This window comes from Lineus longissimus, chromosome 12 (assembly GCF_910592395.1).
Source record: "Lineus longissimus chromosome 12, tnLinLong1.2, whole genome shotgun sequence".
NCBI lineage: Eukaryota > Metazoa > Nemertea > Pilidiophora > Heteronemertea > Lineidae > Lineus > Lineus longissimus.
The window spans coordinates 6504107-6529866 of NC_088319.1; the positions used below are offsets into that span (position 1 = coordinate 6504107).

General features: G+C 40.6%; 2 protein-coding genes across 3 annotated transcripts in view; one reads left to right on the forward strand and one right to left on the reverse strand.

Moving 5' to 3' along the window:
* Positions 1–3227: 3227 nt before the first annotated feature.
* On the reverse strand, positions 3228–12506 carry LOC135496874 (signal peptidase complex subunit 1-like). Its single transcript, XM_064786440.1, has 4 exons — positions 12398–12506; positions 9114–9173; positions 8479–8565; positions 3228–4997 (listed from the first exon to the last, which is right to left on the reverse strand). The coding sequence occupies exons 1-4, from the start codon at positions 12452–12454 to the stop codon at positions 4866–4868; spliced, it is 336 nt and encodes a 111-aa protein (XP_064642510.1). The 5' UTR covers positions 12455–12506; the 3' UTR covers positions 3228–4865.
* A 204-nt stretch (positions 12507–12710) lies between these two features.
* Positions 12711–25760, forward strand: part of LOC135496871 (5'-3' exoribonuclease 1-like) — a 44698-nt gene continuing 31648 nt past the window's right edge. For both annotated transcript variants that reach the window (XM_064786435.1, XM_064786436.1), the window contains exons 1-8: positions 12711–12892; positions 17565–17696; positions 18205–18305; positions 19339–19546; positions 20288–20484; positions 20724–20811; positions 22508–22676; positions 24089–24156. In XM_064786435.1, coding sequence (XP_064642505.1) covers positions 12818–12892; positions 17565–17696; positions 18205–18305; positions 19339–19546; positions 20288–20484; positions 20724–20811; positions 22508–22676; positions 24089–24156 — 1038 coding nt within the window. In that variant the 5' untranslated portion in view covers positions 12711–12817. The remainder of the gene's footprint in view (positions 12893–17564; positions 17697–18204; positions 18306–19338; positions 19547–20287; positions 20485–20723; positions 20812–22507; positions 22677–24088; positions 24157–25760) is intronic.

Consider the following 25760-nt stretch of genomic DNA (forward strand, 5'->3'; position numbering starts at 1 on the left):
TGACAAATGCACATTTTTGCTTAGGATTTTTATCTTATTTTTTCAATCTCTTCCATGACCTTTGATTAAGACCTCCCAATCCTTCCTGTATGAGCTGAGTTGGCCATAAAGACCCTGACTGACTGCATCGCTGACTATGAGGGGTGTTCTCAAAGGTCACCAGCTGCCTGAAAAAAACAATCACCTGTAGCGAGCTAAAACTTATCTTCAAAATGAAAGAATTTAGCAGGAATTTTCTAGTAATGAAAGCAAAAAAAAACCTTTGTTGCATCATAGTTCACTCATACATTGTGAAAAAGGATCGAAAATAAAATAAAATAAAAAAACAAACTTTTTGGACATTAAAATTGCCTGTTACATATTAAATGAAGAGACAGGATAAGCTGGGTCCAAGTACATCAGATACATGACCAACTAGATACCATTCTCTGCTGAAAACCAATTATCTTCCATCTCTGTGATATTTAAAAAAACCCTGTGGACATTTACTTTCAGGAAGGACTGTGCATGTACAGCTGAACAGTTGACAAATCTCAGACATGTCAGCGCAGATGTCATCACAAGCTGACCATCTTCAACAATGGACCCCTGGGGCTGTTTTTTAAGTATGCGCCCAACATGGGGCCCAGGGAGGGCATTTACAAATGTGAGGTTGATTTTGTGTACATGTGTGTGGAAGGGATTGAAAAGATGATTTGAACATTTTTATACATTGTAAAATCTCAAAATTTTAAAGACGCTACACAGTGTTGGGATTCGGACAGTGTCGGCAAGTCACTGTCCACTATGGTTACCACAGCGCTAGCAGACGACAATAACAAATTTGAAAACTCAGGCCGGTTCAATGGCGAATAATTCCTGTTCTATGGCACTCGACGTGGAATTCATGGTAAGTATTTCTAGATGATAACTTTAACACATCTGTTAATAGGTTTGTACCGGTGTAGCCGACCTGAATAAATAGAGAAAACAGTGTTTTTGTAGTCCTATGCCTAATTTAGGGCACAAATTGCACTTTACCATATCTGCATAAGTTGTGAGGATTATTGCATGTACAGTGTAATGTGACCTCTGACCTCGAAAAGTAGGTCATATTAAAAAATTATACGACGTGATGTATCTTTGATTGGAGTACATGCACCTACCATAAAAATATTATCGAAAACATGTCACTGATAAGCAAGATATTGCACTTTTTACCTTTTCAGTTTTGCCCCTTAGTGGCCAAGTCGAGGATCACAAATTTTGGCATCGGAGGTTATTTGTTGAAATTGGGGATCATGTGTATCAAATTTCTAGTTCATAGTTGGTTAAGAAACGTGCCATAATTACACTCAAATGGCCAATTTACGCCAATTGACCTCTGTGACCTTGAAAAGTAGGTCAAATCAAACGTCATGTGATGTATCCTTGCTCGGAGTACCTACCATAAAAACATCATCGAAAACAAGTCACTAATAAGCGAGATATTGCACTTTTTACCTTTTTTTAAGTTTTGGCCCCCTGGTGGCCAAGGCGAGAATCAGATTGGACCAAAATTGGGTGTCGGAGGTTATATGACGTAGGGAGTTATGTGTACCGAATTTCACATTCATAGCTTTAGCGGTTCAGAAACATGCCATGGTTACACTCAAATGGCCAATTTACGCCGTTTGACCTCTGTGACCTTGAAAAGTAGGTCAAATCAAAAACCTGTATGTTATGTATCCTTGCTAGGAGAACTTTCCATAAAAATTTTATCGAAACGAGTCATTTATAAGAGCGATATCACACTTTTTAGGTTTCCACTTTTGGCCCTCTGGTGGCCAAGTCAAGAATCAGATCGGACCAAAGTTCAGTGTCGTAGGTTACCTGACCTAGGGGGTCCTGTGCATAAAGTTTCAAGTTCATAATTCTATCAGTTAAGAAATGTGCCACTGTTTTTGAAACAGGATACAGACAGCGGACTACGACCATGACAGACACTGCGGTATTGTATAGACTCCCCTACAGTGAGCCGAAAGCTGCCAAATATGCTGTGAGACCGAAATGCAACTTGAGTTCGGCGCGCAATATTCATTTCTCAGCACCAACCTTCCTCGCGGTCCCCACCCAAGTTTATCCGTCCAAGTCCTACAGGTTCTATATAAAGTGGCCATATAACAAATATAGAAAAAAAATAGGTAATTGAAGTTCTGATCTTATGCCTCGTGCTCTGCGATTGAGTGTGATCGACTGCCGTCAAATATGACCTGGATTTATGACGCTCGAGTTGGTACACTGTATGATGGAGTTCACAAATTGACTAATACCCTTATTCATAAAGGATGTTTTTCAGTTAGACACGATCATCTTGCTAAAACAGTGACTAAACGTGATATCAGGCACACAAATTAGACAGCTTTTCATAAAGGGTGATTAGTCTCTCCCATGATTATTCATACACCTAAACATCAACGCCTGTACAAGATTGACAAAAGAAATTTTGAACGTCTGAAAGGGCTTGTTTAACAGGTGATCAGTTGGTCATTTCTCTCTTGGAAAGCGTTGAGTGTGTCAATCTTGACATCCCGAGCAGTAGCCTTGGCTTTTGTTTTCATGCATGGCCACAGATCTTTCAAATCTTTCATCGATGACTTCGCGCTTTAGGGGAAAGTAGCCGCCATCTCCTTAGCAATAGCATCCCAAGCGGCCTGCTTCTTTAAATTTGCTGTCGTATCCGTGCGTTTGTCTTCTATGACATTCTTCCTTCCTTTGACGCACTCAATGACACCCATGGGTTGCTCAAGAGTCAAGTTATTTGCCCGTTTCTTAGGCATTTTGGAAGGCAAATGGCAGTGTAGAATTATTTTGCGCACCTGTCTTACTCCCCTTCACATGGGTCTTTTGTTCAACTTGTTACGTATAAGGATTACATGCTTCTTCGTCAACCAGATAGCATAAATCAGGGTCTAGTCATTGAGTTAGACACGGACATATAATCCGCTGATCATTGCCCTTGTGATCATTGAGGGAGTTTATCCAAATGTGGACAAACCTGTATTATACGCTGATTAACAGATATAGCCATGTCTAGCCTGATCAGCTGATAAACATCCATTATGGGCCTTAGAGTCCATGTCATAAAAGACAATTTCAATTTTATAGAAAATAAAAAAATCCAGACATTCCTGAGAAGGCTTTATTTACCAAGTGCCTTGGACCATTCTCAAACGTCAAAGGATACAGACAGGAGCAAACTAAAAATATCCTTCACAAATTTTATTACCAGTTCCCCCGACCCTTTCACAAAAACTGATGACAACATACAAATAAATATTACACAAAATATAGTTGAAGAAAATGGTACCCCGTTACATTGCAATGCATTTGAAATCAACATTTTAGAACATGCTTGAACATGCCCTCTGTTGATTACATCCTTAACCTGTTTACTTTGAGTTTTACTGTTGGTTTAATGAGGTGACTTTCAAAAAGGATGTCATTTAATTGATGTCAATGTGGATAAATACCGTCCAAATCACATCTGTCATCTCTAAATTTGCGTCATTGGCACTACCCGGCACGTAGGTCATGCGTAAGTCAAGTGTAGGTCGCGGGTAATTTACACGAAACATAGAGAGATCACCGATGCGTCATTGACTCGCAACTTGGCGCATAACTCGCACGTATGTTGCGCGTCACTGACGCGAACCCTGAAAGAGGTCAATTGTGATTCGGACTGTCGCTGGCTATTTCTTACAGGGACTTTACCACATAAAATCCATTTGCTGCTATTTTTCAACATCAAGAAACAGACAAACTTTTTTCAAATTCGTTATTCAACATGATTAAAATTAACAAGCCTATTTTTTACAGCCGTTAGCCCAAGGAATGTTCATGTGTGCAGAGTTGACTTATAAGCACACCCTACAGGAATGCCACTGAACATGAATGAGAAACTGAACATCCACATTAGAATTTGTCAGTCTTTCAATTAGATATTTCTTTCCGCATCATGTAGTTAATGAAGTTGAAAGACCAGCTATGAATCTGTCCTGAACACAAAAGGCACACCATTTCGCTCTGCTTCCTTCACTTTATAATAACTTTTATTGTTGGATAATTCACAGCTCTTGTATTGTAATTAGTTCCTACACGTACACCAGTCAGGCCTATCTCAAAAAGAACTGACCTCAGTTTGGCATGGTTTTCTTTCCATGAAAATATGTGATATTTAAAGCTGACAGGTCAAATATATATACATTCCCGAGTAAGGCTGAAGCCGAGCTCTCGGGAATGTTCATGTGCATTTGGATCTTCTCCTGAATATACTCATTACCCCCAGTGCATGAATCAAAAGCATCAAGGCATTCTCTGCAGAAACTGTAGGGTGCACATCAAGTGAGAGTGTCCTGAGATAAATTTTCCTGATGATAAACCGAAGAAATTAGAGTGATATGTTGGCTAGCAAAGAGTTGATTCAATTTATCTTTGCATTACCAAAATACCATTTCGATTCGTGCCCTGGGGGTAATTCAGTAGAAAAGAAGAGACAAATGCACATCACAAACATTCCCGAGAGCTGGGCGTTGGTCTTAATCGGGAATGTATATTTGACCCGTCAGCTTAAAGAACAATCCATTCAGCACGTTTTTAATCCACCTGGCAAAAACTGGAGGAAAAATCTATTTTTAGACAGCCCTCACTGTACAATGCAACTATAAGAAGTGAAATTTTAAGACACTCGATCTGCACATTCAAGGGAGTACAGGACAGGTCACAGAACTGATAAACCCCCAAACCCAACACAACAGTTCAAATAAGCCAGGCACTCCATTCCTCAAAACCAATATATCCTCAAATAAAAGCATTTTTACACATTGGATGTGACTTTACGAAGTTCCCTACTTCTTCTTCTTATTTTTCTGGCCTGATTTTTCTGGTATTGGTGTTGCTTCTGTCTCCTCCTTCTCCTCGCGAGGTTTCTGCCACTGAATTGGGTTCACTCTGTACATGGGCCATGGAGGCAACGTCAGCTGAAAGGCAAATGCAATGATAAAACCAAGTTAGCCAACTGAAACAACACTTAGCAACAATAAACGAACATCGTACCGAGAAAGTAGCAAGAGGTGACACAACAGAGTTTGGCGGAAAATCCAGGAAGTGTTTAAACAAGTGAACAACACTTGGTGAATGCATGAAACGACATTAGCGTTGGAAAGCGTTGAATACATCTATTTTTATGCTGATTTCTTTTGCATTGTGAGACTGGAGAGATGAGTTCATCATGGGTCAAATTTTGAGTGGAGGAGGCATTGGCCAGAAGAAATTGACCAAAACCATCATCAATAACAAATCGATCACTAATTAATAAGTGATCAATCACTTATCGATAATAGATCAAACAGTAATTTAGTCTCAGCAATTGATGTAACTGAACTTCTAGGTGTCAGTGATGTTCACAGACATGTAGAACTTTATAAAGTCAAATCTGGTGGAAACCGGTTATTTTCTGATCAGAAATTTGTCCAACACTGATCAATATCGATCAGTTTTCGATCAATTAGCGATCAGTAACCGGTGAGGTATTGATCATCTGTTGAGAGAGCGATAATTAGCAATTTTGTTATTTATGAACTTCCTTGAAAAAATCACAACGCCAATCAATCGATATTGGTTATTGATCACTAATTTACAGATTTCATATGCACTTGCAACCAATACCAATCAATAGCTCTGTCAAAATGTATAGTTTGTGGGGTTTATCACCAAAGACATAGGTACTACAGTATTTTGAAATATTGATACCATAAATTCTGAAATATTTACAAAAAACGCTCCGGTACAGACATGGTCGACGCAGCGCAGTATACAAGAGGTTAAAGGAGGTCACAAAGTGTAGAGATGCCTCAATAGGTGTCTACTCATCAAATTTGAAGAGTCTAGTAAAAAGGTATGAAGAAAAATGCCATCTTTGGAGAAATTTTAGGGTTTGACCTCTGTGACCTTGAAAATGAGGTCAAGTTAAAACCAATTTGATGAAGACTTATAAGATACTGAATATGTTGTGTAACTCTAGCTTAAACCACTGGCTTCAAAATGGTAAAAAAAACTATTTCAAAGGAGGACACCTAGTCCATAACGGCATGAGCAGTTGTAAATGGCAACAAGTTGACAAAATATGGCACTATCAATGGCACTTCTAGAGTTTGACCTCTGGAAACTTGATTACTAGGTCAAACTTAGGTCACGATTGATCTAAATTGGGTTAACTTGTACAGGTGCCCAATAAGTGTTTATATATAAAGTTTTAAGCATCTGTAACAAATAGTGAAACATACCACCTTCAGTGAAATTTTAGAATTTTACCCTTCTGACCTTGGAAACTAGGTCAAGGTCAAAATTCTATAAGCACTATGTTAAGCTTTATCATCAAATCAATCAATGATGCACATTTGAGGATAACACAGTGAAGGTTTCTTGATATATATGACCGACATTGAGTTTTATGACCTGACCTACTTACAACTAAAAAGTAGGTCACATTGACCTGAGTTTTTGTTGATAATATGATATGTACAGACATGCCCAATAGGTGTCTACATATAAAATTTGAAGAGTCTTGGACAATTTATGAGGAAACGTGCTATACATTCGCTGAAATTTTAGAGTTTGACATTCTGTGACCATCAAAAGTAGGTCAAATGAAAAACCCGTATATTATGTCATGTAGTCTCATCAGAAGTATTTACACTGACAGTAAAAATTCATTTCTAGCTATCAGCGTTCATGAGATATTGACAAAATAAGGTTTTCAAAGATGGCCGTCTGGAGCCCATCAAAGTAGGTCAAATGGCGATTATTTTTTGTGTGTCAAGTCATGTTGTCATAAGACATCCTCACGCCAAGTTTCAACTTTCTAGACTCAACAGCGAGCAAACGTGCTGTCATTGTTGACGGATGACGGGCGAGAAATGTGCTCTCCCATCAACCGAACAAGGGTGATTTGTGTTGGGGCTGAGCATGAGGTTGTCAACTACAATTGCAAATACCATACAGCGTTCTCGCCGGGATTAAATCTAAACAGGGCATTGGCACGTCATACTGCACCTGCGTCCCGGTGAGTGGTCCGGGGGCCATATTCTAGCGGGCAATTGTCGGGGGGCAATTGTCCTGATATCATGTGATATACATGTATTCTTACATACACTCAATATAAAAATTTCGTCCCTCAAAATACAACCAGTTGGCAAGAAATGAATTTTCAAGATACCTGACTGGAGACCAGAAAGTAGGTCAAGTTGCAAAAAAAAAATGAATTGGGCATAGTGCCGAAAGCTGCCATTATGCTACATGTACGTTTCAGCCATCTAGCCCCAGCAGTTACGAAACGTGCTCAGCTAATGGACAACAATGACAACGAACGGCAGACAATGACGATGGTGGAGGCCTCTGTATTAAATATGAGCTCTCCACAGGGGTTACAGGAAAATTGTCCCCGGAAAATTCGTCCCCGCAAATTCGTTCCCGGATAATTCGTCCCCAAGGAAAATTCGTCCCCGAGGATAATTCGTCCCCGGAAAATTTGTCCCCGAGGATAATTCGTCCCCAGAAAATTTTACAAAGTTGAAAGTTTCTGACTTTAATTCCTAAGACTCATAAGTCTTGTCGAATGGACTGTAGTAATAACTACTACTTTTGATTTTTCTCATTCAGTGTAACATCTCTCTTTACTACCATACTAGCTAGTTACCTACCCCACTATTTTTATAGTAGGTAGAAGTAGGCAGGCGAAATATTTTATTGAAGAATTTAGAGCTTTTCTTTCATTCTGACCAGTAAAAATACTTATTTGAAAAATAAAATTATTTTGCCTGCCTACCTCTACCTACTATGAAAAGAGTGGAGTAGGTAACTAGCTAGTAGGGTAGTAAAGAGAGATATAATAAAGGAGAAAAGTCGAAAGTAGTAAGTATATTACTAGAAAGTAATGTCAGAAACTTTCAACTTTTGTTTAATTTTCCAGGGACAAATTATCTTTGAGGACGAATTTCCAAGGGACGAACTATCCTAGGGGACATATTTTCCGGGGACGAAATTTTCCTCGGGGACGAATTTTCCAGGGATGAATTATCCTCGGGGACAAATTATCCGGGGACGAATTTTCCTCGGGGACGAATTTTCCGGGGACGAATTTGCCTAGGGGACGAGTTTTCCGGGGACGAATTTTCCTAGAGCCCTCCACAGGTAAGCCAAAAAGTCCTGAACAACCAATTTTGCACCATGCACCTTTCCTCACTCTTAAACTCATCTTCTCCGCTCCTTCCTGACACAATGCGGTTGATTTCATTTAAAAATTGTCTCAAAACATACTTGATAGCACTAGGAACAAGGTTTGCCTTATCCCATCAAAATTAAGATCATCTTTTGATCAATTAAGATTAAGATCATCTATTGAAGATGAAGCCACATTACCCAAAAAGGTGAGGCGAACTGACATCAAGTAAAGATACGTACCAGACATGAGAGTAGAAATCCAGCACCAAGAATGTAAACTGTCTGTGAGAACTGCTGACACATGTAACCCCACACTAGGCCAACCACCTGAAAAAGGTAGTCAGATTTCATCAAGAAGATGAAACAATTTGAAATACAAACATATACGGTAATGCAACTGTGGACTCAAAACGAATGAGGGTTAACTTGGAAAATAACAACAGAAAGGGCTGTCATCATCAGATATAATTTTATCCTGTCTATTGAGATTTCTTCACCAGAATCAACCACTAAAAAGAGTGGTATTTGCTAAAATATCCTGCAGAAGGGATTTTATGCCTTTCGCCATAAAGTGGCAAATTTTTCGAACCATTTAAGCATAATTGCTTGTAACCAACACACCTAAACATGGCGATGTTGGGTCTCATGGCATTATCAACGGCGAACTCCCAAAGAACTCAGGACGAGTCATCTTTTGGATCATAAAACAAGGGTGAAATATGCATACATTGTACGAGTTTGGCAATGAAGTGATTGCGATTGGTTTTGAAACACGTACATGTATGCGAACGCTGCGCCATCACCAAAACGTTGGACTAGACCAAAAGCCTCAGATAATTGGGCAACCCAGGTATGGGAGAAAACAGCATACTTACAGCAAATAGGACAATGATGAATTGAAATAACCTTTCTGCCTTCTTCTGTCCTTCGAAGTCCTGGAAAAACAATGTAGGGAAATGCAAGTCACAAGGCCTGTTCCAGGTGCATGGGCACAAAGGTAGTGAACCTACCATAAAAATTTCATAAGAGAGATATCACACTTCTGGACCAAAATTTGGTGTCAGGGGCCACCTGACATGGGGGGGGGGGGTCCTGTGTACTACAAAGTTTCAAGAGATCATAGTTCTATTGGTTAACAAATGTTCCACTGTTTTTGAAACAGGATACAGACGATGGACGGACACTTCTTATAGAGACTGTTTTTTGTTAAGCGCCTTTGAACGGCCCAATATAGGACTGATAAGGGCGCTATATAGATGTGATACATAGATAGATAGATAGGCTCCCCTACGGAGCTAGCCAAAAATTAACACAAAACAAAAACAGGTTTTTCAATGCCCGAGTGACGCTGAGGAAGGTCACATGCCCGAGAAAATAAATTCATGCGAGAAACCTCCATAAATTCAGAAATCCCCCCAACAGTAGTAGTTTGAAGTGTGGCGAAATGGTGCCTCTTCGTGCGTGATCAGTCGTACCACCTGGCTATAGTTGTAGTTCCACCTATCATAAAAACCCCGTGTTTTTTCAAGATCCGTGTCTTCGCCGTGTGTCAAAAAACCCGCGGCGCACTTACACCTATCAGTTGTGTTAGATAATGGTTAATAGTCCCGGCGACAGGTGCGCTGTAGGTAGGGTGCTCTCCTGTGTTTCTTTCCCATTGGAGGGGGCGCAATACCGAGGCAACTACACCGCGCCATCTGTCGCCGGATCGTAGAACTTGCAATTACCGTGTCTATTCAGATTCCACCTATCAAAAAACCCGTGTTGAACACGGGTCTAAATTAGCCCCCGATTAGCCCCATCGAGCTCGATGGGGCTGATAGACACGGGGATTTGACACACGGGTCTATTTAGACACGGCAATTCATAGGTGTAAGCGCAAAAGACACGGGGATTTGATAGGTGGAAGTACGACTTATGAGACGCCATATCGATGATGCCCTTCAAAACGGCTGGAATACCCCACTTGGGAATCCCCGGCTACATCATCGTATTCATATAATCTTAAAGCAAAAGCACTGGGCTAATCAAATAATGGAATAAAACATGCGGGTTCCTATTCTTTCTTGGTGTGAGGGAATCACTGGGGGAAACACAAGGGGAATCCCCGAATGGCGGACCTTCTGTTTCGATGCAGCAAGGTCGCCACTTGCATCTTTCTAAAGCAATCAATGAATTTTGACGATTGGATCAAATCATTCACGAAATCGATGACTCTGACGATGATTTAGGACTTCTAGATGATGGGAAATCTGACATCGATGTCCAGGAGGTTGACCCCACCAAAATTTTGCACATCTGAATTCTTTAGTTTATTAGCTTTCTTTTTCATATATCTATACTATAATGCGCGTTGTGGCCGCTAAATAGGAGGCGATTTTTGTTTCAAAATTGGGCCTCGAAAATGCATCGAATTCTTGCAACTTTTGGTTTCGTAGGTGTGGATCATAAGTAAGAGTGTTACTGAGGGTGTCATACGTCGAATATCTTGGTGGTTTTAGAATAAATAACAACTTTTCAGAGAGCACGTCGACTGGAGAGCTCCGCTCATTCTCAAAAGCATACACAAACTTCACGCATATTCTCCCTGCCACATCAGTATTAGCTTCCAGCACGTATGTAGTGCTACACAACCTGGTCCATGGTGCAGGGTATTAGCAGGGAGATTAATGATTAGCCTATTCTATTTTAGTTTTATTCGAGAAACAGTTATGCCAGGATGGACAAAATATGTACAGTGGCCGGCGCTTGCTCTTTGATTTATTCTTTACTGACTGATGTTGTCAGTTTGAATTGTGTTCTGCATCTCTCCATGCACCTGGCTTTGATCCGACAGTGGCATTGGGTACGGGAGTGGGTAGGTGATATGCCTAATATGTGAGGGCCTTATTTGGAACAGGACCTGCTGTCACTGGTCTCAATGCATTGTGTAAAATAGCGTACTCCAATCAATCTATTGGGGGTTGCATGTACGTGTAGATAGCAGCAATAAGTCCCTAAATGCAGTTCATTGCGTGTTTAACCTTTAATAAAACTTCAGTAACGTTAGAAATTTAATGTAGTTCAATCATCGTGCCCATTTAACTAATGTATATTACATTTCAACTTTGCCCGCTCCATGGGTATATGCTAGTAAATATAACCAAGAATAAATAAAGTTTTTGTGAATTCTTGATATAACTTAAGTGTACAAACTAGTATACATGATTTTGAATTTAAACAATACATAAATTCAGGGGGTCCCAACTTTCAGGATTTCCAACTGGAAGTGGAAGAGGAGGTTGTCGGACGGTACAAAACATTTTTATAGAATGCAAGTTCTGCGGCGTATCATTGCATAGCGGGAGGAGGGGGGGGGGATGGCTGGTGGTCATCCCCCAGAAAATATTGAAAGTTAGATGGCCTGAGATGTCTTCTGAATCTGAGGCATTTTCCAACGAGATTATATTATAACTTTCAGAATTGCCTGAGGCTGAGAGATCATCAGTTTCATAGTCCAAATGAGGCTATAACCACGCCCCCATCACGACAAGCGAGAACGCATCAATTATACATATTACTCAAAGAGCGGCACCCAGAATCGTGGGCTTTGAATTGATGTGATTGGCTAGCCTATAGCCCAAGGCAGCCTTCCAATGAGGTCATGCTTCTACGAACGCTGTATATGGAAAACAGGCTGCACTTCTTTGTTATGCTCCAGCCGACTTGTCAGTCAATGCATCCCGAGGAAATCAGGGGTTAATTAATGTTCACTGCACTTCTCCGGCCCTGCACACAAAGACACCCCCCCCCCTCGAGACATTCGCCCTCACTTCAGACATTTGGTGAAGCAGCCTGGCCCAATGTCAATGATCGATATGAAGTTTTGCGTTGGCTTGATTGCAGATTGCGTTTACCCTCGTACAACGTCTTGTAATGACTGTCCATTTTGAACTAAACAACGATGAAACGGCCACAGCATGCAGCGGCCAGTAATGGCAGAGCAAAAGCCTCGTCATCATTCGTACGTCATCGTCATGTACGTCTGGCCAACACGACAAATCAACGCCAATCAATGGCAACCATCCTTCCATGATGACCATAAGGTTCGGTTTTTCAGCTTAAATGAAATAGAATATATATATTCTTATGAGAATTTCATGTGTATCTTATTATTTACCATATGTGTAGGCAGATTTTTTATCCGATCGGGCACTAATTTCATCAGAATATCCATATTTATTGTGGTAAGTTTGATTGAAAAATGGCAAAGAAAACCGGAAGTAATGGTTCCAAGAAATCAGAACGGCAGTAGCGAGAAAAATAATAAAAATAATAATAACTACCAGAAATATTTTCTTTAATATAAAAGCATATAGTAAATTCGCAAAAAAATGCTGTGGATGGTTTTTGTTTCATATATAGATTTTTGCTCATAAGGTTTGTTAACTACTATTTCGGTTATGCGGATTGTTTCCGTTACTTCCGGTCAACTTGCACAATTTTCCGAATTGTTACCTCACAAACAACTCATTATTTTCATTTGTGTAACCACTAATTTCAGTTTGCTAATGTTCACATAAGTATCTAAAATTCAAAGATGGGTGTACCTAAGTTCTACCGCTGGATCAGCGAGCGGTATCCGTGTTTGAGCGAGGTTGTCAAAGAGCATCAGGTAAAAATATAATGAAACTCATTCATTCATCTCATCACAGCATGCAGGCAGTCACACTATTTTATGGTCGGTTATATCCGCAATAAATGGAGGTTGCAATTTTTATATGGACGTTACCAATTTTATAAGGAGGTTGCAAATTTGGGAACGAGTTTACAATCCCCGATCACAGCCCAAAAAAAGGTCATCGGTTGACTAACGAATGAAGCACCACCGTTCAATGGATTTAAAATAAATGCGATCAAACTACGTCATTTCCGATCGGGGATTGTAAATTTTAACCCAAATTTGGGTGGTAAAATTAAAGACGTTAGAATTTATGACATTAACAAATTTAAGACGTAAGTAATTATAGACAAGGCGATTTACGGAGGTTGTGAATTAGGGTCGTATTGTTAAACAGATGTGGTTTTATACAGACGTGGTTTAATACAGACGTTGTGTTCAGTCGTATGTTTAAAAGCCGTTGGGTGGCGCTCGTGTCGGAAATGAAGGGAGTAGTTCTTGCATGCTTGGAGAACATGAATGCATTCTCGGTTCTGGGTGATAGAATTGAAAGAGTCGTTGGTGAAATAAAATTTGCTATTGAACATGAATCTGAAATTGACGATGCTGTCAATTTTCAATTAGAAAGTGTCGTGCGTGACAGTATTGATTTGTGTGTTGGAAATGAAACCACAGAAAATATTTCGACTTTTCTTGCTGAAATTCACGGAGTATTTCGTGGTATTATCAATGATCAGCAAAGTGACGCCGGTGGGATATAATTACTAACGTCTTAAATTTGTTAATGTCATAAATTCTAACGTCTTCAATTTAACCACCCAAATTTGCAACCTCCTTATAAAATTGGTAACGTCCATATAAAAATTGCAACCTCCATTAATTGCGGATATAACCGCCCATAGTCACACACATTGATACAGTGATACACTACAGTCTGTCCTTTGCAAGATATCTTCTTTGTTTACAAAAACGATGTCATTCTGAAGGCATTAAAGTTGGCTGCGCACGCATATTCGTATCTTAACAGAGGGGATGGTCATGATGGTGCGACATAGAATATCAACGTCGCACGATCGTTCTTGGTTTCACTTTGGGGTCAACTTTGGATACGAGGAGTTTTTCCCGCCTATCTCGTGACTTGGATAATATTTTACAACAAAACTGGGATACGATTTTGTCACAAAAACAGCAGTACATCATCGGTAAAATCATAATTTTAATGTTCTCGAGAGAAATCTCAACTGGAGTGGAGGACGGTTTTTCGCAACTTTTCTTAATGAAAACCATGTTGAATGAAGAGATACGAGAGTACGTGCACATGATGTTAACAAATTCACTGTGACGTCAGCAGATATTCATCTATTGACATTCATGACATGGCATTGCCTCTTTATCTTTTAAGCCCAATAAAAATTTCTTAGTTTATCATCCTTTTTTCCAAAGAAAGTGATGCGGGAGGGCGTTTTTATGCGGCTGTTATAAAACGTGGATTCCGCAGAAATCCTCGGAAAAATCACAAAGCCGCCAGTAAATACGCGCATGATATTTAATGATAATTATATTATACAAATAACAACAGAAATCATAAATCGGAGGCAAGAACTACCAGTTATCTGCACATTTCATCGGTCAGATTTTAATCCTCTGGAGCGCCATTCATGCCATTCCGATCGACACTTCCCTCTTTTTTTCTTGGTGTTGATAAACTTTGCATGTTATCTTCGACACCACCGTGGTTCCTTCCCTAACGGAACACATTACGAGGCTGCTTTCAAGTGTGATTGATGCCCGGATTGATGTACGTTACGGTATATGCCTCCTTCAAATATAAGTCGATGACGAACTGAATTTTGGTCTACGAAAATGTTTTAGGACAATCTCCTTGCAGCTCGAACCTAACCAACCATATGCGACTGCACATTGGAGTCTATTTTAAGCAATCACAAAAACTTACTTCGCGGCCCGTCTAGAGTATAAGTTTATTTCAAACTACAAGGTGCTTGTGATTTACGGCGCATACAGCGCACCATATAACAGGGATTCCCAAAGACCTTGTCACCAGGAGTACTTCATGCCCACAACAATGCACACTACTAATATGAAAAACTCTCACCTGCGGTTCAGGTAGCCACCCTGTAGCCAAGTTAGATTTTTCCGCGGAATCCGCGTTTTATAACAGCCGGTTTTTATATATATATATAACGAGTCTTGTATAGCGCAGTATCCGATCCATTAGGATCGCTCAAAGCGCTGCATCACTGCTCATGAAGGCTTCAGAAAAGAGGAAATGTTTCAAGGAACGTTTGAAAGGAACAATGTCTTTATGGGCACTCACAGACTCACAGACTGGTGACCATATTGATGTCAGTATCACTCATGTTCTGGTTTCTTTCTTTCTTTCTTTCTGTTCACATTTTACAAACATTATTGCGAGTGTTCTCCAAAACAGCTAAATAAACCAAAAATCTATCACCCCAAACATACCACCAAACATAATCCCATCTAGTGTACGTCGCAAAAGACTTTTCAAAATTTGGATCATTTCGATGACTTTGAAGCGTTTTCATGCTCCGATTTTCTGATTTGTTTGAAAATCTCCTAAGCGATTCTGGTGATGTCACGTAACACGAGTTCGATTCGATGACATCACTTAAACCCGAGTTCAATCCGAGTGTTGGCATTATAAAACAGTTAACTCGGCTTATAACTCGGCTTACTCGGTTTACGCATGCTCATTTGAAGCCACGGGCAGACCACTGATAGATTGGTTCCCGATCGACTCACTAGGGCGTATGAGACTCCCTGTAGTCCTATACTAGTAGTCCTTATATCAATGTGTTTGGTTGCCTGACGCTTGTAACGGAGTAGTGTTTTGGGGTTTCTAACGTTAGTGCATTTCTATAGTATAGGCCTAGTACATGCCCATTGACATCGGACCTCTAGGTTCTGGCCACTGCCAGGGGCAGGGCCCAGGCACTGGCTGCATTGGGTACGGGGTGGGTTTTGATCAATCGTGCTGTCTGCCAGCCGTAGGCTAATACCGAAAGATGTTGGCTAGAACACCGACCAACCGGCGAAGTAACTATAATGAAATGGCCAGGGCCATTGTGCTCACCTCATGTGGTGGAAAGATGGATAAAGAGCATGGTATTGTGTCATGTAGTGTTAGGTTTGATGTAGGTCCAAGCAATTACAATTTCCCCAAAATGGCCAATTTACAGTACATACAGTACATACAGTAGGTCAAATCAAAGAAGACCCGGGTGACTCATTGAATGGTTGTTAGAATTAGATGTACCTATGATATAAAATTGGTGCCAATCGGGCAAGTCATTACTAGGAATATTAATGGCATTTTATAGAATTTAGGATTTGGCCCCCTCCCTGGAGGCCAAACGGCAAATCAGATCGCACCAAACTTCGGTACCTAAGATCACCTGACCAAGGGGTACATGTGTACTTAATTTGTGATCAATAGTCATTGCAGTTAAGAAACGTGCCATAGTTACGGCCTGACGGCGAATTTACGCCATTTGACCTCTGTGACCTTGACAAGAAGGTCAAATTAAAAACCTGTGTGACATATACTGTATGGTGGTTAGATGTACCCATGATATCAATTTGGTGGCAATCGGGCAAGAAGTTAAGGAATAATCACATTTTTAAGGTTTTTGGATTTTGCCCCCTGGTGGTCAAGTGGTGAATCATATTGGACCAAACTTCGGTCCCTGAGATCACCTGACTAAGGGGTAAATGTGTACCAAATTTGGTATCAATAGTCATTGCAGTTTAGAAACGTGCCATCGTTACATCCTAACGGCCAATTTACACCATTTGACCTCTGTGACCTTGAAAAGGAGGTCAAATCAAAAACCCGGAGGATATATGATGCACCTTTGCTAGAAGTACCTACCATATTTTTTTCAAAATTTCCCGACTATTATTAAGGGAGATATTGCATGTTTTCACTTTTAACGTTTGGCCCCCTGGTGGCCAAACTATGAAACAAATCGGACCGAAACTTGGTCTCCAAGGTGTCATTACATAAGGGTACATGTGTACCAAGTTTCAACTCAATAGCTCTAACAGTTACGAAACGTGCCCTGCTAACGGACGACGACGACGACGACGACGGACGACAGACGCCACGGTATGGGATAAGCTCACCTCTGCTAAGAGGTGAGCTAAAAATGAAAAAAAGTGAAGGAATCTTTTTTGCCTGGGTGAGAAACCTTCGTAAAAATTATATACTTTCGATTGTCGGTTGATCTATTTCCGGACATAGTAATTTCTCAGCTCTCGCCATAACCCCCTCCCTCTCTACGCATATGGATACCATCATCAGGTACCACTGCTTCCTCCACAATACTGGGGCCCATCAAATTTGCTGGTAAGCAAATTTCTCAGTCTAGTTTAATTTTGATTTTAATTTTTTTCTGAACAGCAACAGGTAATGGAATGAACACGAATGGCATTTTGACAGGTTTCTTGCGCAATGCAACGTCTTCTTGCTATTTTATGGGGCCTTATGACATGTCACATGATCTGCCAGTGTACACTTGATTGGGAGACAGAAGTTTATACAATTCCTTGATAACTCCTAAATTTTTCCTATCTCATTTTACTTCTCTTCTTATGTGAATGTATGTTTATTCATCTTTGGCAGATTCCTGATTTTGACAATCTCTACTTGGACATGAATGGCGTAGTCCATATGTGTTCGCATCCAGAAGATGACAATCCACATTTTAGGATCACAGAGCAGAAGATATTTGAAGATATTTTCCATTATCTTGAGGTGAGTGTGGTGAGGCATCTCATTGATGATGAGGCATTTGAGGCAGTTCGTATAAAGTGTCACTGTTATTCATGAGAGGTATAAAGAGCCACAAAGATCAGGAGGTTATTGATGATAATGATTTTTATTGATTTATTATCAGTCACTTTACAGTTGATTTGAGAGACTGGATTATAAACTAAGAGTATTGTAAAGTTGTACTCTAACAGTGTTGAGTCGAAAGTTCTACATGCAAACGAATTCTGTTGACAAATTTTGGCTTCAAATACAGTGGAACCTCCCTTACCGGACACCTCTCTATTAAGGACAACCTCTCTATTAAGGACACTAGTTTTGATCCCTAATTGGTTGTTTCCATTCAGTTTGACCTCTCCAATCAGGACACCTCTCTATTAAGGACAGCACTTCCCAGTCCCAAGGGTGTCCTTAATAGAGAGGTTCTAATGTACTTCAATTACTAAACAAACATACAAACATAATTCGGAAAAGAATGTTATTTCTATTGTAGGTGCTGTTCCGCATGATCAAACCTAAGAAAGTGTTCTTCATGGCTATAGATGGTGTAGCGCCAAGGGCAAAGATGAACCAGCAGAGAGGGCGGCGATTCAGGTGTGTTTAGTGCTATTCAAATGTCAAGAAAGTGTCTTGTGCCAGTTCTAGTAGAAAGTTGAAATGCCTGGAGTTCATGTATCATGTATCCTAGGTTAAAAACAATTCTATGTTCATGGGGCAGAACTCCTTGCGATTGCCCATTATCCACAATTACATATTTGCTCCTGAGGTCCAATCTCATGTCACCTCTGAGAAAGGTTGCTCTGTATCTGCACTGCAGCAAATGACTACTAGTCATTCCAGTGCAATTTCGTCAGAGACGATGGCATGACGTGAAATTAGTGGTAAAATGAAGTAATAGCAATATGTGACTCGTCACACCAAAACCAGGCGCATGTCGCACAGAAGATGAGCCTAAATGACACCAGAAGATAATGGGAGAAATTGATGTGCTCATATTTCACAAAAGGCAGACAATAGAGAAATGAACAAACAGTCCGTCTCAACCTGCCAAGCTCAGAGCGACATGCGCCTGGTTTTGCTGTGACGGATCACATATAAACAATCTAAGTCATTTACCTTACCTCTCAGTTTAGCTTGTTGAAGATGAGGCTGGCTGTTTTACCAACTAGATATCTGAGTGAAGTATACCTGCTCCTTTGTAATTACATTAACTGTCCAATACAATGTGGCAGTGTGAAATCACAATTGACCAAATTTCTGTGCTGAAATATTGCCACATAAAATACATTTGGGATTTGAATTAGCTGTTCAAGGAGCAAAAGTCAGTGGTGCCAAAAAGAGATGCAAAAGCTGAAGTAATACGATGTAAAATCCAAAAACGACTTCGATGGTCTGGCACTTTCAAAAACGACCCTCCAGCAACCATGTCAGACCATTTCGTGATGTCACATGATAAATGGCGGTCTCAATGGACCAGTGCATTTTTTTGCGGGGATTGCCCATGGTAGCCACATGTCACCTATAATCAGCTCAGAGTAAGCGGTTTCTGGGTCATTTTAGCTACTTACCTTGGCTACAGTAATGAAAAGCCATGCACTTCTGATCTTTTTACTGTCTAATTATGCAGATCTGCTCGGGAAGCAGAAGAGCTGATCAAACGAGCAGAACAGAAGGGTGAGGTGTTACCGTCAGAGGAGAGATTCGATTCCAACTGTATTACTCCAGGAACTCCATTCATGGTCAACCTTCAGGAACAACTCAAGTATTTTATTGTGAACAAGTTGTCAACAGATCCAATGTGGCAGGGCACAAGAATTTTGTTGTCAGGTCATGAGGTAAGGTTGAAGACTATTTATTGCAAAATGCCATGTATGTTTGATTGTATCAATTATTGACCTCACAAAAGCCGAAAATGTTCTGAGATACTTGCCAAGTACAGAAACAAGAATAACAATCCCTCAGATGCTTTGAAATTCGGTAGTTTTTCCCAGGCAATAATTTTATGGTTATTTACAGGTAATTGGTATTTCCTGTATAATGGCTGTTCTAAATAGGGCTACTGTACCCAAATATGTCCTTCTACATTTTTGATGGAAATTTCCAGGCATCTGAGCGTCCTTTTTGCTGCAGCAGGCTGTGTGACTGTAAGATTAGCTTTGTTTTGAAATAAGATGGTGGCCATCAAATCCTTTTCTTATGTTCAACTTGGTGGATTCTTAGATTTGGCGAGCGTACATTCCAGTGTGCCGCAGCAGCACTCTGGAATGACCTCCCTAGTAATATTCGAAATGCGGACTCCATCACAACTTTTAAGACACTCCTGAAGACCCACCTTTTTCAACAACATTACGAACATTAGAATTGTTTATTGTTGTCAAAGACTATATACTTCTTATAGAGACTCTGTTTTTGTTAAGCGCCTTTGAACAGCCCAATATAGGACTGATAAGGGCGCTATATAAATGTGATACATAGATAGATAGATAGATAGATAGAGGCACAGTATCTGCTTGATGTCGTTGACAATAACTCTAAAGTCCATGAAGAACCTCTATTTTGTTCATGATTCATTTCAGACTCCTGGTGAAGGAGAACACAAGATCATGGACTTCATCCGATCAGAAAAAAGTAAACCAGACTATGATCCAAACACAAGGCACTGTTTGTATGGCTTAGATGCTGATCTCATCATGCTGGGACTCACATCACATGAGCCACATTTCTCACTGCTTAGAGAAGAAGTGAGATTTGGTGGCAAGAAATCACAAAAAAGGTTTGTGTCATTGCTGGATTTTACCAATCGCAAATGCAATTTACATTAGTTTTGTGATTTTCAGTTCACAGGCTTGGGTCAGTTGATTGTTTTGGATGCATAACAAGCCCTCTTAGTTTTAAACCACAGTAAACCTTATTCATGCTATTGTTTGAGAATGCATTTGGTGAAACTTCCATAAACATTCCCAATCAATAATAAGTGGAAAATTCTAATCTTAGCCGGGTTCTGTCTTTCAGAATGACAACAGTCGAGGAAACAACGTTCCACCTCTTGCATTTATCATTAATGAGAGAGTACCTAGCATTTGAGTTCTCACCGGTAAAGGTAAGTTTTTAGCAAGCCGGTAGTTTATGCCGGCGTAGCTCATCATACCGACTTTCCTTCTATAAAACCAGTTATTGCCAAACTACTTTTAGATATCCGTAAAATATTGATCGTTGTACACTGTACTAATGCATAGATGTACAGGGCGGATGAATACCTTGGTAAAGGGACCATCGCATCGAACAACGCAGCAAGTGCTGAAGTAATTATACGAGCGTACAAGTAGTTCCTGGACTATAGGCTGGGTCCCGCGCCCTCTGTCGAGCTATTTGTAGTATGAAAGCACATGTTTGTAGTATGCGCATGCGCAGTAGTGGAAAAATGACTTAAACAAAACAAACAAATGGCCGCCAAATGGTCACTCGATTCAAGAGTTTGAAGGCGAATATTTACGATACGAAGCGTGTCAGTGTCTAGCCACTTCACATGACTTAGCTATGTTATGGTAGCTTCCGTCAAAGTTGCAGATAAGCCACGGGAAATTCACGAAAAAGTGTTTTTTGACGCGTTTTTGAATCGGTAATTTATGAAAATGTAAATCGCCAACGGGCGTATTAATGTCACGTGATAGATTTTATGTTGAGATGGGGGTTCCCCAGCGATATGACGTCATGAATCAGGTCATCTATTATAGACTGTTGTCAAGAGCTAATCGAGCTGGAGTTGTCATTGTAATATAATATACTCTATCTGGGGATTGTAAATGCGTATTAACAATGATACTTTCTGTAATGTGGATGTGGTGGGCATAATTTTGACGATGATAAATATGCGGACCACATTTTGATGGTCATCTCAATGCTGCCACCGGGAATTCCCGAGGCGGAGATTTGTGAATTGGTCATATGATTTGCTGTGAAAATGGCGTAAGGCCTAACATGCATAAACTGGAGAGAAACAAATATCAGCAATAAATTGGAGGAATATGTTTTTGACAGCCAGGTAGTTTGTTTATTATTAGTTTACAGATGTAAGTAATGTGTTGTCGTATTTGTATTTAGCGTTATTTGTCGACATTTGGCGAGTATGAAAGATAAACGCCTCGACGGCCTCTCCCTCTTGCGGTAGACATAGTCATCCAAGACATCTCCACAAACCACTCATCACCCTGATCATATACATAACCAGTTGCTATCATGGCAAAAGATGCACATACTCCAACCAATGCCCACAACTTACCTGCCTGTTCTGGCTCTATTGGAAATGTCACCAGCACACTGCATTACTCCTAATACAACTCCACCACTAACCCAGCGAAGCTCCCAGGCCAACAGGCCTCTAGTTCAAAGATTTACCGAAAGGTCGGGTACTTAAAAGTTGCAACCAAGAATATCCCACTCAAACTGACCAGCCATTTTCATGACCTGCCGAGAGTCTCAAGCTTTCAGTGGGGACTGAACCAAGGAACTTATGACCGCTAGTCAGAGACCCGAGCCACTACCCCACCATTGCTCGATGATCCTTGGAATGAATGAGCCACAGTCTTGTCTTTCGTAATTAACGACGATAGTTCATTCCACCTCTAGATGATTGACTATCCAGATGTGAGATGATTGAATGAAAATAACTCCTTTCACCCAACAGTTGGCAGCCCTCAAGGTTGTAGGAAAAGTGCCTCCCAAGGATCTCCAGATATTTTCTACCATTGTTTCCTCTTCGTTCTTGGATTCCCAAACGTCTCCTCTTAAATTTTCAGAATAAACTTCCATTTGCCTTCGACATGGAGAAGATCATTGATGATTGGGTGCTATTGGGTTTCCTGGTCGGCAATGATTTCATTCCTCATCTGCCGCACATGCACATAAAGAATGACGCACTGCCGCTGCTGTGGAAGACATACATGGATATACTGCCAACTCTAGATGGTGAGTGCCAATTCATTACATATTCATAGCTGTGTTTACCTTGTTGCGACAATTTGTATGTTGTTTAAAAGAACATCTCTGATGTTACCTCAATGTCCGATGGTACCAAGGTCATCCCGCCAAAATGTGTATACAGTACAACCTCTCTATTGCGGACACCCATGGGACTGGGCCCAGGTGTCCGCAATAGAGAGGTGTCCGCAATAGAGAGGTTATGCCAAATCGTCCGATAGGTGGATTTGAAGTTCCCGCCTTGCAGGTCTTGGTTTTCTCTGTGTCGACATCTAGCGTAGAAACTTTAAACCTGTTGGCTGATCGGTATTTGCTTGTGATGTTGCGTTGAATGACGTGAGCTACTTTGGAACTCAGAGCGTGAATAATCTCTCTAGTAAAAGGTGCCCCTTTTATTGCAAAATCTCCTCGACATGTCATAATGTGTGAAAAAACACCATAATTTCTGTCCATCAGCCACCTTTGATAAATAATTATTTTTTTCTAATTTCTCTACTAACGCATATTCGCCGCAACACTGACAAAACCGCGTGGATTTATGAGTGTCCGTAGACACAAAAGGCCTATGTGATTAGTTGAAAAGATGGGTAAACAAATGCCACGGCTTAATTAGGATACAAAAACACAATGCCAATGCCGCGGCTTAATTAGGATACAAAAACACAATGCCATGGGGTAATTACGTTGATTAATTGCGTGAATATCACACCTGTCGGGCCTACTTGACTCTCCAAGCGCAAGCGGGAAGCCATTGTTTTTGCCTACTGTCCGTAATTGGGAGAGAATTGGACCAAAAATTGGCTATCGCCCTGTCCGCAATTCGGAATAGAGAGGTGTCCGCCGTACAGAGGTTTTTGTTATTGGAAATGACTTAGAAAAAATCGGGACTGGCCGGACGTGTCCGTTATGTAGAGGTGTCCGCCTGGCAGAGGTGTCCGCTGAGGGAGGTTCTACTGTATTTGCTGTGACCCGACCCAGCCTAAACGTTTCTGTTCATCAAAATCCATCTGAGAATTCCTTCGAATTGGCCTGTGTTGTAAATATCAAGATTTTCCCACTCAACCAATTTGCCCAGGAAGTGAGGAAAATCAGTATGCCCCTATTGGCCTGACCCTTTCTCGTAACCACAATTAGGGTTGGCAAACATACATTTATTTTAAACGGTCCAGCATTAAACCCAGCTTTAGATGTCGTAGACTTCGAGTCTCTCTATTAAACATGGTATGTTTCCCATTTTGGACCCAACCTGAACCTATTGCATGCATTTTGGGTTATATATTATTTACATGTATCTACCAAATACAGTACTGCCCTCCATTGTCGCTTGGATCACAGTATACTTCATCAAATGTGCTTGTTTCATTCTTTGCACTTCATCTATTTCCTTATTTTCTCTCCAGGGTATATCAATGATGGTGGGAAGTTAAATTTACCAAGATTTGAAAAGTTTCTTGGGGAACTCGCAAAGGTGAGATTCAGGACATTTCCAGCAACAGACGTTTAAAAGACCAGATAAAATATACCGTGATACTGCTTGATTGAGACAGAAAATATCATAAATGCTCTTTTCATAGCCAAGCCTGTTCGGATATTGAACAATTTAAGAAAAAAAGAACCTGAATGAAGACCCTGAATTTTGTACGGATATTAGAAATTCTGTTGGACACTTCCATCTGTTTAAATGTATTAGGGTATCAAGAGGGCTCCCCACTTATGTTCAGGCCACCAGGTTCATCAGCTGAAGCTTTTGGGTTTGAATCCGAGTAGAACCACATACCAATATAGTGTTGTATGAGCCAATCTTCACCCTCAATTCAGCGATCAAAGTTCACAACCAAACGGTCGCATATACGACCCGAAAATTACTTTATTCGACAGATAAATGTCATGACAGCGCGGCCACGATAGATTGTGCTGATAAATGATAATTTATGCGCCCATACCCTTCGTAGTAGTCCAGCATGCAACGCAAATTCATTGACTGCCATTTCTGGTCATTTCATTGGTCTGGATATTCCCGCCACTCAACCCTTGTTCCCCCAATATCGATCAATAAAGCATCGGCACTGGCACTGGATTGTAACAAACGGGAAACGAGGTCACATTGTCGATGAGGTGAAACTTAATCATTATATATCGCGCACAGGTCGCTGCCAAGACCAGTACATGGCTATAGGCCATGGTTAGCATTTGCGGCCATAGCGAGTGGTGGTTTTGATTCCCATGGCAAGCTTCCACTGGCACTTTTCAACTCTAGTAGAAGACTATTCCAATCTCGCGAGGAGCATAAGATAGGCCATGCATGATGAGGTTGATGATGATTGGTGAAAAAGGCGCGAAAAAAATGGCTCAAAATTATACCGAAAAATATTTGCGACTTGGGTTTGAAAAATGCAACTACGATGATGACAAAAGATCGAACAATGCGGCATGGTAAATAAAGTGTACTTTGATCCCTGCAATGTATTGACTTTGCTCAGCTTCCAGACAATGCGCGTCAAAACCTTGACGATGAATACAGCATGTATTTGTATGCAATCTATTTCAACTTAAAGTTGATCGGCTATTACTCACTCATAAATGGCATCGCTGTACAAACAACAAGTCACCGTGATCCCACTAACCATCACTGTCGCTCATGCAGGAGGTCTGATATCTCGGCAAGTGTAGCATTTTTGTGTGTCTCATTCAAAAACAATATACAGTAGTACCTCTCTATTAAGGACACCAATTGGACTGACAAGTGCTGCCCTTAATAGAGAGGTGCCCTGATTAGAGAGGTCAAATTGAATGGAAATAATCAATTTGGGACCAAAACTAGTGTCCTTAATAGAGAGGTTGTCCTTAATAGAGAGGTGTCCGCTAACAGAGGCTCCACTGTACTTTGCGTTGAAGCTTACAAAGTGTCTAGAGAAAATTAAAAGGGCAACAAACCCTGTGAAGTTGTTTTGAAATCCATTTCGTATTAGCAGCACAGTTGTCATGGAAACTTAAGTCTGTGTGATCGAAAATTGTGTTCACCATATCAGACTGAGGCGCGCGATATACAGAAAAATGTCAGGTATTTCTTCA

Coding starts and splice junctions, on each gene's coding strand:
- LOC135496874 (XM_064786440.1), bottom strand. CDS start 12,454: ATGGATATTCTGATGAAATTAGTGCCCGATCGGATAAAAAATCTGCCT. Junction 8,566..9,113: donor TCATCATTGTCCTATTTGCT/GTAAGTATGCTG, acceptor TACCTTTTTCAG/GTGGTTGGCCTAGTGTGGGG. Junction 4,998..8,478: donor GATTTCTACTCTCATGTCTG/GTACGTATCTTT, acceptor TTTGCCTTTCAG/CTGACGTTGCCTCCATGGCC.